The following is a 16472-nucleotide window of genomic DNA, read 5'->3' as shown; positions in this document are numbered from 1 at the left end:
AGGTGTAACTTGCTAAAAGACATTCAACAAAATATTACGTGTATGATTTTGACCCTGTCTAGATTTGAAAACTTCTGCACCAATTCTTGGATTTTTTTTTTTTTTATACCAAGGATGTAGGTTGTACACTCATTTTGCCCCTAAAAAAAGAACTCAAAGAAATGAATAAATCCCCAATATTGCCATGACATTCATGCCCATGAGTGCCTGTAAGCATCCGACCGCGACAGCATATAAATCCGAGCTCTGAGAAATAGTTCCTTATGTTTTTTTTTTTGTGTATTCTTCACTGCTCTCAAATCTATAAAACACAACAACAAAACTATACTTTGGTGTCCTCACTACAAACACAACGAGAACATATTTTTTCTTTTTATTTATTGTATGAATGGGGGAGGTGGGAGACAAGAAAGAAGCACGTACAAATACTGTGATAATAAAAGACAAAAATATTGCAGTTAAATTCGGTATTTATACCAAAAGTAAAAAGGCAACTTAAATCTAAGATATACACTGACTCAGTGAAATATAGGACTACATGCAAAGATTAATTTAAATGTTTTAAAGTCTGGTATATAAAAAATAATACTATAGAGAGCCGGGATGATTTAATGTTGTTCAAAAAGAGAATTTAAGACTGATTAAACACATACATAACCCTTAAAGAAAAGAAATCAGTGGGACTTTTTTTTTTTTTTCAAAAACGGATTAAAATCGACATAAAAAAATAACAGTTTCCACTGGTGATCTGCTGATAGACCTCACATTATTCTAAACATGTCCAGTAAACTGCCTGTAGTGTCATCAACGTGAAGAAATAAACGCACACATGCATTTAATCTTTACAAAGGAAAGTGCCCATGACTCGAAATAAAAACCAAAAGTAGAAAAAAGAAATTCTTGACCACGTTTTAAGTCGCTAGGTTAGGTTTTGGTTGCTGTATTAGGTCGGGGTACTTTCCCTGCTTTCTTTTCCAAAGGCACTAAAACAAAACTAGAATGGACACTGTGATCCAGACAGCACCTCCTATCACCCTGAACGTCATACAAGAGGTGAAATGTGTTAAAGGCCAGAGATGTAAACATATTAGACGAGGGAAGTGTTTGGCAGCTCGGAGTGATGGACAAACACTGATAAAAGAGGGGAAATGAAGCAGAAAGATACTGCAAACAGTCAAAGAGCCCAAATCTGACATTCACAGTTATAACTTTTTTCTTTTTTTTTCTTTTCTTTTCATTTCTTTTTTTTCATTTTTTTTTTTTTTTTACCCCAGACAAGTAAAAATTTGCTGGACTAAAGGTAAATAGTAACAAAGGTTCTCCACATTAATCCAAATGGACAACAGCTTACAATTACATTTCCCTTGATGGTTTCCCTATGAATTCAAGCTCTTTCCCTCGAACTGCAGGCGTGGACCGTGGCTAAATCCAGAACAAGAAGCCAGCCTTGTCTGGACAATTTAAACATTTGCCTCCGTCAGCCCAATATTCTACAAAAGCTATCAAATCAGAGCCTTTGTGAAGGATTAAGAGTTACAGAGTCAGACTACAGATGAGTTTCACATTCTCTCAGACGAGAGGACAGACGGCAACAGCTGGACAGTTAGTGATGAACACAAGAGACAGAGTTGCTGCCAGCAGCATCAATTCAGGCTCTGCATAGAGTTATGACGGGAGCCAAAACGGGGGTCAAACGGCTGAGAAAAAGGAAAAGGCTTAACATGTTATGATAAACGAGCCCCAAACTAAATGAATATATGGCTGTGTTACAAAATCATTCGCAGTCGAACAAACCGGCGCACTAAGCGATATGTTTCTATTGCATTTCATTAAGTCTTTTTTTTTTGGCTCTGTCTCCTCTATTGAACAGACTAGCAGGCAACCATTAAACAACTCATCTTTCAGCGTTTCTAGGCAACAGACACACGTCTGCTTTAAGTGACATAAAGGTGCAACCTCTGCATTTTAACTTTGGGTCTGTGTGTAATGGTGGAGTAAGCCTGTCACACACACACACACACGTCAATCTCATTTGAGGACCAAGGTGCAATAAGAATATTTTCGCTCACGTATTCAGTATCCAGTTCAAGTCTTAAAAACTACTGTAGTCGGTTGAGGCTGACATAAATCAAATACTGAAGCAAAGGCCTGTTGTGTACTGGAGCTATCGTCACTGGACAGCTTTATGTAGATTTTTAAAAAAAAAAAAAAGAAAAAAAGGAGCAACACAAATAGGCCCCGAACCTGAAAAATCTCAATTCAGATGCAAATTTTGGCTCGTGTTACTCATTAAAAATGTAAATGCAGTACTTTTTCTTTTTCATAATACAACCAGTTAAACTGTTTTTAGTCATGTGAAGTTCCATTTTAGTTTAGGTGAAAGTAATTCTCAGTCGTGCCAGCAGATGGCATCAAGAGACGTAGTTAAGGCACCAACGACACTTCAGTTTTGAAATGAGGATAATATTCAGTCAGCATTTACTGAGGTTTGAATTGGCTTCTAAAAACTGACTGTGAAGTTGGTGACCAACCTGAGTTTTAAACAGACTGCAGTCACGCAAAAAGAGTGATCTGAATGTGTCACCCCAGTTATGGCAACCTAATTTAATACAAAGTCTGTTTTTTTTGAAATAATGAATTTGTAGTTTAAAAAGATATTGCTTACAAAGGTTTGATCCGTTTTTCCTCAAGAAATGTGTCTTACTGTCAGGTCACAAATAAAAACACTTTGTCTCCATGCTAGTCTGGATCCTTTTACCTTTGAGTAAACAGGTTAGCGTTCTGGTCTGGACTTTGAAACCGTGACCGTCTTCTCCAGAACTCCAGGTGACAAAAAGTGCCCATCTGTCGCGGCGGTGATGTCGGAGCCGAGGGTGAAAATGAAACCTCTGTGGACCATCCCCTGTCTTCTCTTCGCTCCCTCCACACTAAACTCTACTTCCTCTCCCCTCCTCCTCTACATCAGTCTGCTCTCAGCTCTCTCTTTATATTAGTGTGGCAAAGGAACGAGGACCTCGACGTAGTTGAGAGGGAAGAATCCCGACTGGCCGTTCAGCATGCCCTCGTACCAGTTCTCGTCGATCTGATTGGTCAGGGTGATGATGTCCCCCTCGCGGAAGCCCAGCTCTCCTTCGTTCTCCGGCTCGAAGTCGTACAGCGCCTTGCAGCTCGGCTGCTCCGGGGCTGAGAAGGAAGGAAAGAAAGGATGAGGAAGCTGGAGAGTGCGGAGGAAATATCAAGACACTCCGACACGGCAAGCAAGCAAAAAAAAAAAAAAAAAAAAAAAAATGCCGCCCGCGTGCGATCGCACTTGCTTTTGAATATTAGTGTGCCGTCGGTACGCGGCGCGGTCAGACCCACGTCAACGCGGCGCTGCAAACAAGCTCATTGAGTGCCGACCAGCCGAATCTTTTGACTACGAACTGCACCGTCCTCTGGACAGCAGGTTTCCGGCTGACCGTCGTCCTCCCTCCTTCGTTCTCTTGACTCCTCCGACTCCTTCTCTGTGACCTCACGTAGATCAGCAGAGGAGAGTGGAGCTCTGCACACAAGACAAACCAGGCTTTTCTGTTGCCAAACAATTTTCTCATTGTGTCGAGTTCGCGCAGCAGACCCGCCGGGCAGGCTCGAGCTGGGGAACGCTTCGGTCACTCCTTCTCCGTGTTTTACTAAATGTGTGTTTTTAAATCGTGGTCATGTGGCCATTCGAGCTTCTACAACTTTAAAAACAAGTCATATCATCGTGAAGTCAGGTTGCAGTATTTAAAAGACAGAATGGGGAGTTCACTACAAATCGCATGCGTGTTGTTCATCGATACATGCACAATAAATCACTGATTATCTGTAACACCTACGAGAAGCAACTTTTACCCTACTTCCTACATTGCACTCCAGAAACTGCAAACACACGCACGCACCCACACTGGAGCAGTTCAAGACCACAAAAAAATTCTTGTGCCAAAATAATGACAAATGGCCCACACAATCTGCGACTCACACAATCCTGGTTTCCGAAATGACAATCTGGCCGAGTGAAAAGACGGATCTGATGATGTCATAGGAAGGAAGAACAAGGTCAGTTGGTGAAAAGCCAACAGATGAGAGAGACACACACACACACACACACACACACACACACACACACACACACACACACACACACACACACACACATATACATACACACTAACACACACACACACACTGAAATACAGTCAGTTGGCGAAAGGCCAACAGATGAGACACACACACACACACACACACACACACACACACACACACACACACACACACACACACACATATACACACACACACTAACATACATATACATACATACACACTAACACACACACACACACACACACTCACTCACACATACATACACAGACACACACACACACACACACTGACATAGTCAGTTGGCGAAAGGCCAACAGATGAGACACACACACACACACACACACACACATATACACATATACATACACACACACACACACACACACTAACATACATATACATACATACACACTAACACACACACACACACACACACACACACACTCACTCACACATACACACACACACACACACACACACACACACACACACACACACACACACTGACATACAGTCAGTTGGCGAAAGGCCAACAGATGAGACACACACACACACACACACACACACACACACACACACACTAACACACACACACTAACATACATATACATACATACACACTAACACACACACACACACACTCACTCACACATACATACACAGACACACACACACACACACACACACTGACATACAGTCAGTTGGCGAAAGGCCAACAGATGAGACACACACACACACACATACACACACACACACACACACACACATATACATACACACTAACACACACACACACACACACACACACACTAACATACATATACATACATACATACACACTAACACACACACACTTTCTCAGTCAAAAGCAAAGTGAAGTCGTCTGAACACTTCAACAGTCAAACATTCAGTGCATGCCATCATTTACAAATCCTCGTTCAGCCTGGAGAAAAAGATCCGCACTGCACGAGCTTCACATATTTGTGCTCGGTGATACTGACTGGTTGCAGTTGTTGAGCAATCATGTTGGCAAATGTGGAGGACTTTCAGTTAACATTCTGTCAGTGAGTTTTCTGTGTGCTACAACTTCTGTGTTAGTAGAAATAGTTGTACGTTTGGTTGCCGTTGGTTGGCAGCTCTTCTCCACATATCTTCCCGACTGACATTTTGTGGCCTTAATAATAATGAAAGCGGGAGTTTTTAATTGTTGCTTGTTTTGTCAACACATCTGTAAATGTACAAACCCATTTTGTGGTCATGGTAAAATGATAAATTGTTGATCCTGATCTTCACTTCCAAATATCAAAATATTGTTGTTGTTGTTTTTTTTACCTCCTTTCAACAATTTCTTACCTGAGTTGCGTGAAGGTGGGGGGGCCATTGAGGTCGAGTAGCTGCCGTTTGAATGGTTGTTGTCTCCGATGTCTAAGATAGGTTTGGGCTTTGGTGTGTATTCACGTCTTGGTCGAGTCTGAGCGTCACTCATCCTGCTCAAAAAGATAACATTAATTTGACAGGAGTCACACGTACGTTTCCAAACCTCCACAAAAAAACAAAAAAAAAATGTCTGAAGTTACTGTGACTGAATTATTGCCGGCCTCAGATGTATTACACAGTGTGCTGGTACTTGTGTGTCTTTAGGGTTGGTCACCGCACCTGTCTCGGAGTTTGTCAGAAAGCTCCTCCAGCACCTGTACAGCTTGTCTGTGGTACTGCAGCTGGGACTCCACCAGAGATGAGAGCTGGCTCACCTGCTCTATCTGCACACACACACACGCACACACACACACACACACACACACAGACACACAGACGCGTAAATATATCACTTGTAACTCAATGTCACTGAGCTTAAGTTTCTAGTTAGTCATTCTAAAGGATAGACATTCTTGGCAATGAATAACACATTCTAAAAAAGCCTCAGTAACTGCGTGTGGGCATTTACAGCACCCTGGAGACACATTACCATGAAGCCAACGTGTAATAAATTATTCATTTATTCGTTTCAGAAATAAATCACGGTCTGATTTTTCTGGAGCATTCATCCTCATCTAAAGCTACTATAATTAGACGCCGAGTTAAGATCATTTTGCAAAACTTCCACTTTCAGTGGGGCTGGGAGTTTTCATAATATCAATCATCTTTTGTCACGCAAAACTAATTATGAAGACGTTGAATCCCCACGTGCCTTTTTTTTTTAAGGTAACTTTAGTGTGTGCTGTGCATGATCTGGGTGCTGCATTGTGCTCTTGTGGTTGTGTTCCACGTTTTGTGTTTGTTACTAACTAATGCTGTTACAAAAACAAAATGTATTTGGCGAGATCCAAGGTCAGAATTTTATTTCCCCCCACAAACAAATTCACTGATATAAAGTACCATGAACACCATAAAAGAGGTTGACACAAGTGAAAAAAAAAAATGAAAATACGAAAGACACACCGTCCCGATAGGACTGGTGCTATCCGCTCTGACAGCCAGTCTTCAATATTAACGCCATGAGCTGCTGTGATGCCGTATAATAAAGCACAAAGGTCCTAAACCTAAACTAAACCCAAACAGTAAGTGCTCAACTACAGCCATTTAAAAATGGGTTTATCTCCGGTGCCGTCATTATTGTGTTTAATCAATTTACAGGTCTAACTAATCGAGTGTACATTTGTCCTGTGGGTGTGTGTGTGTGTGTGTGTGTGTGTGTGTATTTGCCAAAGCCACGTAAAGCACTGCAGTGAAGCCGGTGATGAAATGTTTCACACGTCACCATGTTAATAGCATTAGAAATGATATGAAGGCCCAGGCTGAAAATAAATGAGGTTATTCTTTGAAATGTTCCGGATTCATATTTACATATGATGAAAAGAAAGAAAGGGAATTTGCTTTGGTCTGTACATTGCTGTAAAAAGTCCAGAATCAGCTGTTTCAGTCTTCAGATTTGAGGATTGAAAATGTTCTATTTCCACGATGATCAAAGTGGGTAAATGCCATGAATACTGGAATGCCTTCATAATCCATCTATATCAGTGGTTCTGATAATCCATCTATATCAGTGGTTCTGATAATCCATCTATATCAGTGGTTCTTAACCTTATTGGAGGTACTGAACCCTGCGAGCTTCATCAGTGCATTCACCGAACCCTTCGTAATTGGAAAACTGACAAAAACGGCCGACATTGCTAGTGTGAACCGAGCTATACTGCGTGTGTCTTACTGCGGTCAAGCGAGCCGTCAGCCGCTGATACTCGGGTCAAGTGAGCTGCCGCTTGAAAATGTATTTGGGTAATTCGCGGCATTCGCGCCTGAGAGGGGGCGGGGCTTATCTCCGTGCCTTATCTCCCTAAAAACAGTACCGTTTCCTTCATCCACCATTGAACTAACCACTAGTTCTGTTTTATACTTGTTGTGTCTGGGTTCATAATATTATCCGTAGTCGCACAACTGCGTCTGAATGACGGCTGCTTCCAGCGTCATTCGCGCTGCCCGACGGAAATTGGCGTCATTCGCAACCATTCGCGTCTGTACACGTAAACTACCTCGCAGTGTGTGTCTGCCGAGGGGTTCGGCAGACACACACTGCGATCAAGTGAGCCGCCGCTTTAAAAATTAATGACCGTCTATTCCTTAAGGTGCGTTCAGGGGCGCTCGGTGTGAACGCACCTTAAGGAATAGACGGTCATTAATTTTTAAAGCGGCGGCTCACTTGACCACAGTGTGTGTCTGCCGAACCCCTAAGAGTGACTCCCCTGGGGTTCGATCGAACCCAGGTTAAGAACCACTGATCTATATAGTTGAGGAAAGAAAAAAAAACAACAACAAAAAAAACAACTTTTGAATGGAGTCTTGGACTGCAGCAGGATCAGGCTTGAAATTATGTTTTATAAGACAGACGTCAACAAAATACATTAAACGTTAAAAGGTCCTTACGTCGGTTTCCAGCAGGTTGTACATGCTGTTCTCCGCCACTTCCTTTGACTCGTGAAACTTCTCCAGGGCTTGTCGAAGCTCCTCATCCGGGATCTTGCCCTGACGCTTTTTCTTGTAGTCGTAGTCGAGGCGACGGCCTTCCAGCTTCTTCAGATGGTGCTGAAGTGGTAAGAGCCGTAGTTTAGTTCGTTTTTGGAGGTGCAACAATCCTCCTCGCTCATTTTTGTGGTTTAAAGTGTTTACGCTTTACAGTCTGTGTTGTTTCATGAAATGCAAAAGTCAAAGGTGTGAACAACATATTTCAAAACAGTAGCTGTAACCGAAGTGTTAACCAACAGGTTTTTTTTTTTTATCCTGTCGCGAAAACAACACATTGTTCTGTCAAATACCTGAATCTCTCTGAGGTCCTTGTCACAGAGCCCTTGCAATGGATCAATAAAGTTCTGTTTGACGTCGATGTCGAGAGAGTCTTTGACTTCCGCCAATCTCTTCATGGACTCTCCGACATCTACTAGAGCTCCGCCTGAACCACACAGACAGATTGAAAGGTAAATAATGTACCACAGCATTATATCACCGTCAGTTCACACATGCAGAAACAGATTGTATCTCACAAAACCCCACACGCACATACACAAGTACAATACTCAAAAAAAGTCAAAAAGCATTTGATGAGACACTCTGTAAACAGTTTGGGTGCAGCCTCTTGTTAAGCATTTTAATGAAACCACACACACACACACACACACACACACACACACACACACGCATACTTCAAAACCTAAAATTACACACATCAATGCCTAAGAATTTACTGCTGTAAACCACAGTAGATATGTAACATATCTTACCAAAGTTAGTTTCCTCTCCGAGGTCCCGCCCATACTTGGACATACACTCTCCTAGCAGCCCCTCGGCCTGGGGATAGCCGGGGTTCTTCACCTGACCACGGATCTTAGACATGGTGTTCAACATGGACAGTTTGGCCCGTGATGCTGTGGATGTAAAAGAGACGGAGTTGAAACTAATTCTAAGTCACCTGCCTGCACGACAACAGGTTTTCTTCTCACCGGGGTTGGGTTGCAGGTACTCTGACGTTTTGGAGATCACCTCCACTACTGCTTTACTGGTCACATCTACTTTCTACAAAACACAGGATGCACACGCATTACAAGTTTGCAACAGAGCCACTAGTCACAAAATGAAAATAGAACAGAGACAGTGGGGAGAAGGGGGGGACGGCGGTGCTGCAAAACCTTCTGTTAGCAATTATGTGCTAATTAAAGACAAACTTCACTTTGTTTTTGTCCTTCTAATCACCTCAGGAAACAATATATGCTATAAAGTACAATACTGAGATGAGTCTCAACATGCTGGTCAAATCACAATATATGGGAATTAATAATTCATTATTATATTCATCAATAATTATATTCATAAACTTTGAGATCAGGAAATGTTCTCTACTAATAGTGAATGGTGTAAGGCTTTAAATCAGATGTGACAGAAGTCCCACAAAAAGCAACAATCTGTTTGTGTACTGTGTAAAATCCTCCAGGCCTACAGCTTTGATTTAACATAGTTCTCTGTTAAGACCATGGAAAGATGCCTCTTACCCGTTCCAAGTCTCTGAAGTCATCATCTAGTTTGGTTCCCTCTGCACCTCCAACTTTCTCACTCACCAGCTAGAGGGTGAGACACAGGGAGACAGAGAGGGAGAGACACAGGAAGACAGAGATTGAGGGAGAGACACAGTGAGACAGAGAGAGAGAGAGGGTGAGACACAGGGAGACAGGGAGAGACAGGGAGACAGAGAGAGAGGGTGAGACACAGGGAGACAGAGAGAGAGAGAGAGAGAGGAAGAGACAGGGAGACAGAGAGAGAGGGAGAGACACATGGAGACAGAGAGAGAGAGGAAGAGACAGGGAGACAGAGAGAGAGGGAGAGACACATGGAGACAGAGAGAGAGAGGGGAGACAGAGAGAGAGAGGGAGAAACAGGGAGACAGAGAGAGAGAGAGGGAGGGACACAGGGAGACAAAGAGGGAGGGAGGGACACAGGGAGAGAGAGAGGAGAAAAGGGAAGGAAGGAGCAAACAGTGTAAATTCATCAGCGCTGCTCATAAGGTTTTGATTTGAGTGAGAAACAAGCTGAAGAACATCTCTGGTTTACAAATGTCGGCTCTGTGAGCACGAACTCTCGGACATGCAATGATGAGCGTATTGTTTGTGTGAAAAACATCACGACTGTAAATAAAAATAACTCCACAATTCTATTTCAATCAATATAGTACAACTTGTTGATGTTGATTGAGAGTATGTTTACCCAAGTGAAATCTTGCAGCATGTTTTTAGGCCACAGACAAAATTCTCGGAAATGGAAAACAGGCCCTTTTCTTTTTCTACGCAGCACAAGTGTTGGTGTCCCCTCTTTTTCTCTAGTTCTTCAAAGAAGACACAAGTTGGAGTTGAAATTGAATGAAATCGTAATTCTGTCTCTGTAGTGACTCTGTACTGGTGTGACTTCAGGATAATTCAAATCTTGACTGCTGAATTCACCGGCTGCATATCTCCATATTCAGAGTTCCTCCAAAAGGAACGGGCAGAAAAACAACTCCCACCTTCATCAGTAAGAGAAAATAAAATGGCAAGCAACAACATTCCTTCAGCACAGAGTATCGTAGGCTTGTTGTACAAAGACAAAAGCGAACCACAATGACTAATTTGTGCTTTTAAATTTCTGCTAGGATTCCAGTCCACAATACTTTCTGTATTTACTTACGTAATGAAAGCAGGATGTAATGAATCTGCTTTGGGGGTATTTAACGTTTGAGGGAAACCGTTACAGCCCCGATTAGTTGTATTATTCCGCCCAGCGGTATTCACAGGAAGGGATGTAAGAAACAAATGAATAAACTTGAGATTTGTGATTTCACGACTGATTTTGAATGAATAATTTTCAAGCATATATTGATGGCAGACAGCAGTTCATTGGACATTTTTGTAAACCCATTATTTGTGGATAGCAGTGTTGTAATCTATCTTCAGCCTTTTGATTCGTAACGTAATAATATAAACCGAGATAGAAAGTAGTGTTATGCTATGACTGTTTTCCTAATATTAAGATAAAAAAAAAATTAAAATTAAAAAAAAGTGCCATGTATCCCATTCCTTACAATATATTGCTATATATCAAATTGTAACCCCTGCATTATGATTTGTGTTGTATTCGTCAGATACTTGATGAAACACGACCCGGATTACCGGAGGAAGCAAGTCAAACTGTCTGGACAAGTTAATGAAACACACAGAAAGGAATACATAATTTTGAACTGCATCTGGACAATTTGGATTTTATTTTGTATAATGCTGCGGTAGACGTTCTTGAACCCACTGTGAGGACAGTATTAGTTTACTAAAAGCACCACTGTGCATGGCAACTGGGAAGGATCCCTTCAACAAGTTTAACTAAATCTGATTTTTTTTCTGTATATTTGTACAAACTGACTTAAACTTCGTAGGCTTGTATAATTCGGTAAAATCCTGACTATTAAAAGATTTGCCGCATGATCCTGTCAGGCAGCGACCTTCTCTGAAATAGATTATTAGGCCTGTTCGGTTTTTTAAGACACAATGTTTCTTTCCTTAAGTCTTGTTCACTCGTGTGACAGAGCAACAGGCGTTCTTAGTAATTTCCTCAATGACTCAAAACTATTGTTGGTGACATTTTTGTGATTACTGGAATTACAGACTTCTGGGCCTCTCATGAAGTCTGATATCATAACTTTCTGTACACCGATTAGTAAAGCAGGAGTGCGTCTGCTACATTGAGGCTACAATGGTTTTAACGTATTCTCACAAACAGAAAATTAAAAAGCACACTTTTACTCATTCACCCTCAGCAGCAGCGAGACCCTGTCATTCAGCAGTGTTCAAGCTACGCTGCTGTATCTCTGCTGTATGCAGAAAGCACACGACGGTGGGCCGGGGGGGGGGGGGGGGGGGGGGGGGGGGGAAATTCAGGTCACCAGTAAAAATACGGCCTCGACTCGCAGCCAGCTCAGCATTTACCTCCCTACTTCTGAGGAGATCCAACATTGCAAGTGGAAAATGTGGGTTACTTGGCTATTTAACAACACGTTACTAAATTAGCTACGAGTCGGCTTTAAAGCTTTGCTGGGATGATTTGTTGGCCACTAAACAATATTACATTTTTGCCAGTGTAACATTATTATTTACATATACACAGACTTTAAGAGAAGGAGCTCAAAAACATCCCCAGAATGCTATCATAGGCAAGTTTTGGTATAAACACGAAGACCATCAGAGGGGGATTAGTCTATAACAGGTACCCTTTTCATCATAATGACTGCGTATTAGTTAAATGCTAGTGCATTATTGCAAAGCCTGGTTCAAGCTCTAGTTTGGCTTCAGATGTCATGAAGCCCAAAAAGCTGATTTATGCAGAGACCTCGATCAGTTAAATGTGGAAAGTCACATTATTCTCAGGGGGTTGTAGCTCTGCTTGCGTAATAGCTGTAAAATACATCTCGGCTATTATTGTTAAAGCCATCATATGCAAAACAAAATGAGATTGGAGCACAGAATCAAAAAGCTAAAAGGAAGGTTGTTGGATAGATAAAGCATTTGGTCTCGAACACTCGGTGAGAGAAACCAAACTGGTGACATGAAAATGAGGTGAAAGGGGATTCGAAATCGAAATAGAGAAAGAGAGCAATGTATCAGAGCAAACCACATTTCAAGAGGAACTTATTTGACTTGTCAAAGGTCAGGAAGTGCGGTTTTGATAGTTGTACCTCAGAAACTGTCTGGCATTTTCAGTACATTCATGTACAATGGGTCTTTGTGTTCAGTCAGTAGGACTATTTGAATATTATTATTGTTTATTTTCTTTTTTTCTTGATTCACATAAGTGAAAACTCTTATTTTCTATGCTTTGAATAAAGTTTCCACCAGCCTGGATTTGAAATTCAAACGGTAACTCCTGTGTTATATTGAGTTAATCAACAAAATCATGAATAATTATTTCACTCTTCATACACACAGGAGCTCATCAGCACTGCAAGCGGGCGATATGAATACAACTTTGTGTAATACACTGTACGCAATTTTATATTGATATATTTATCATCTACTTCATCACATCGATGTAAAAATCACACGAAACTAAAAACGCAATGCTGCTCAGTTATTTAAAATGTTTCTCATAACAAGTGTAACACAACCAGATTTACTAAGGGGACGGATTCCTTCATATAAAGGAAGCAGATAAACTTCCTGACGATAAACAAATTCATATCATCTCACAGCCATTAAGATCATGTGGCTTCCCTTAATTTTAATGAACCCTAATTAGCATCTTCTAACACTAATGCCATCATCCTGCCGCCCGCATCTCTCATTGATCTTGATTGAGAGTAATGAAAAGCAAGCCGGGGATTATATTACAGAACAAATACTATATTACTCCTATAAACCAGCTTAATCCCTGCACCAAACCGTAATCTCCTTTTCACCACCGAACTAATCCCGTCTGATTGAACATTGTCTTAACATCTGGTGTGATGTGTCTTGGTAGACCAGCGGGAACAAGTGCGCCGCGTATAAAACCTGCACATTTTGGAAATGCAACAAAATCAATTTATTTTTAAAGACACGTGCCATTAATTAACATTGTTCGACTACTTACAGATTCCTTTAAATTCACGTCAAGTTTTAAAATGGGAGATAATAATAACCACCGAATGTCAGTTTATATACGCTGGTAACTGGATGTTGTAACAACGGCACAAGACATTTCTGATGCAGACGGTTGTCTGTTTTCTGGTATTAAACTTCAGGTAACAACAGCAACAGCACGGCTTCTCGTTAACTTGCGATGAAAACCCTGCAACGTCCTTTCAGAGGTGTTCGATATTAGCCGTGTCCACTTTCTGTATCATCCACGACGAGTCATGTAACACACGGCTTGTTGAGCATTTACCCTCTTCCTCAGTCTCCTTCCTTTCTCCATGTAAGCAATACCTTTATTTATCAGTATTCATTCCCTATTACACCTAGAGCTTTCATAAGAGTGATTTCGTTCCTGCGCTGAGCGCCCTTTGGGTGTAACATTTATTCCAAAAACAAATAACAGAGAAAGAGAGAAACAAGGACATGTGAGCTACAAGGCAAGGACATCGTTTCCACAGCCAACTTCCTGCATGCCTCCCGTTTAGAAAATCCGCGCTACGCCGACTGTTATTGACTCTCGTGGAGTTTTGGCAAGAAAAGCAGCTGCAATGCAGTGAAACCAAAAAAAAAAAAAAAAAAAAAAAAAAAAAAAGGGAAAGGGAAAGTACACTCTTTTCCACCTCTTCTCCGCATCATTCCCAGAGTCACTTTATCACGCACTTAATCTCCCTCAAACACCTTCTGCAAATGATCTACTTTTCCGTCCGGCACCAACAAGTCTCGATGTGAAAGCTTCTCAATCATGTTATTTATTTATTTTTTTTCCCCCCTCACGAAAACCCAACAGGGATCCGAGTCTGTTCCTGACAGGAAGCCGGGGCAGAAACCAAATGTCTTTCCTGCTGAGATCAGCAAGGGTAGGAAGAAAAAGAAAGGAAAAAAAAAAAATCTGTTACACCGTCCCCTCCCATGACTGAGAGAGCTGGTCCAAATTAAAAAAAAAAAAAAAAACACTCACAGCAAGATTCAGACACTGTAGGACTTTTTTTTTTTTTTTGGTTTGGTATTTAGAGAAACACAAAACACAGCTGGAAAATAAGTAGGTGACTCCACTTCAAAAGAAGACGGAGTTACTGAAAGTACCGATGGACGTGAATCTCTCACCCTGCTGACATGTTTGTTTTCAAACCTGACTCTGAAGATATTGCACCACTTTGTTGTTGTTGTTGTTGTTGTTGTTGTTTTTTAACTCTACGAGCCCCCCCCCCCCCCTGTCTCACCCGGATAGTCCCTCGAGCAAAAAGCAGCTCGTGTTTACCAAAAGAAGTGGACTTAAATCACAGTTGTGTAACTTAAAAAATAAATAAATAAAAAAGGACAACAACTCGCGTCATACCTGTAAACAACATCAACGTCGCACGAGCCTGTTAACTTATTGTAAACACGTCAGAAAAGATGCACGTTAACTTGAACGCTGCCTGTTAAAAGAACGAGACTAAAAACAACACAAACATTGTACACGCTGACCACAAAACAAACAAACAAACAAACAAACAAAAAAATATATATATAAAAAGTTGGCGACGGTAGTTTCCTGCTGGAGCCCAAAACAACTTAGCAGCTAGCGTCGCGTTAACAAAGCGTTATTAACATTAGCTGACCGTTAGCCGATGCTAAAGGAGGCTAAAGCTGCTAACGTGACATGTTGCTCGGCGGGTTTTAGAAAAGTTTCCTCAAACCTGGCTGGCTTTGTAAAACTGCTTCTTCAGGCCCGCGACAGACATCTTGGGACCCTCCCCTGGCTCGTCTTCGACTTCCAAACGGAGGTGTAAAACAGGTCGCGATGTTACACCCCCCCCTCCTCAAAAAAAAAAAAAAAAGTTAACGATACAGTTGGGTTTTTTTTTTTTTTTTGGTCAGAAAATGGGCCAGGGTGAAAACTGTGATCCGGAGGACTCATAGGAGCGCGGAGCCGTCACTCACTCCCGAGTCGGGACACGCCAGCTGACCACGTCCACGTCGAGAGCGACTCTTCTTCTTCCCGCTGTCACACAGCTGCAGATAACAGAGCGAAGTTGCGCTCAAAGCCAACAAAGCCGACCAATAATGTTTTCTCCTGAACTAAGAACGCGAGCAAAATTTAAAAAAAAATTTAAAAAAAATAAATAAATACATAAAAGAAACCCGACTCGCTTGCGCGTAAAGCACCAAATCTGCACCGAGACACTTGTGAAGAAATCAGTTTCCTGAGTTTCGAGGCGACGCTGTGTTTTGGTTTAAAGTTGGCGCACACTGCCCCCTGCTGGATGGAGCAGGTAAACGCCCCCGCCTGTCTGCTGCAGCAGGGCTCCCGTTCTCATATGTTACACCATTTTATGTTAAAATTACTTGCGGTAGAAGAAGTATTCAGGATCTTTACTTAAGTCGAGTATTTAAGTACGATCATTTAAATGGACTTAAGGTATCAAAAGTAAAAGTATACAGTCAGTGTTTTACTATTATATATATATATATGGTGTTTTTTGGATTAATATTAGTATTAAATTATGGTGCATGTTACTGCTGTACTTATTCAACATTGTGCTCATTTTAACTACTTTGTGTGCTGTTGGTTAGTGTAATCTACAGATCTACAGTGAGACATCATATTCCATAAGTCTATCATGTGTCTGTGTCGTTTATGTTCTATAAGAACTACGTATCTCTAAAAAGTTGACAAAGTTCAGAAAATAATGCATT

The 16472-nt window shown here is 41.4% G+C and overlaps 1 protein-coding gene across 2 annotated transcripts; it reads right to left on the bottom strand.

Annotated features, from left to right (window-relative positions):
* Positions 1-358: 358 nt before the first annotated feature.
* sh3gl1b (SH3-domain GRB2-like 1b) lies at positions 359-15940 on the bottom strand. 2 transcript variants are annotated; one of them, XM_069150284.1, is made up of 10 exons: positions 15473-15940; positions 9657-9725; positions 9111-9183; positions 8892-9035; positions 8430-8563; positions 8041-8199; positions 5779-5882; positions 5476-5609; positions 3998-4045; positions 359-3183 (listed from the first exon to the last, which is right to left on the bottom strand). In XM_069150284.1, exons 1-10 carry the CDS (start codon positions 15515-15517, stop codon positions 2990-2992), a joined length of 1104 nt encoding a protein of 367 aa, XP_069006385.1. In that variant the 5' UTR covers positions 15518-15940; the 3' UTR covers positions 359-2989. The 2 variants fall into 2 exon arrangements, with proteins under 2 accessions (XP_069006385.1, XP_069006386.1); XM_069150285.1 differs by lacking the exon at positions 3998-4045.
* Positions 15941-16472: the final 532 nt, after the last annotated feature.

Source organism: Embiotoca jacksoni, unplaced genomic scaffold (assembly GCF_022577435.1).
Source record: "Embiotoca jacksoni isolate LCO1_2020_lvr unplaced genomic scaffold, fEmbJac1.0.p SCAF_16, whole genome shotgun sequence".
Classification (NCBI taxonomy): Eukaryota; Metazoa; Chordata; class Actinopteri; family Embiotocidae; genus Embiotoca; species Embiotoca jacksoni.
The sequence above is the reverse complement of the archived record's forward strand: the minus strand, read 5'-3'. Positions and strand labels throughout refer to the sequence as shown.

Coding starts and splice junctions, on each gene's coding strand:
- sh3gl1b (XM_069150284.1), bottom strand. CDS start 15,517: ATGTCTGTCGCGGGCCTGAAGAAGCAGTTTTACAAAGCCAGCCAG. Junction 8,564..8,891: donor CGGAGAGGAAACTAACTTTG/GTAAGATATGTT, acceptor TGTGTGGTTCAG/GCGGAGCTCTAGTAGATGTC. Junction 5,610..5,778: donor TCTGACAAACTCCGAGACAG/GTGCGGTGACCA, acceptor CTTTTTGAGCAG/GATGAGTGACGCTCAGACTC.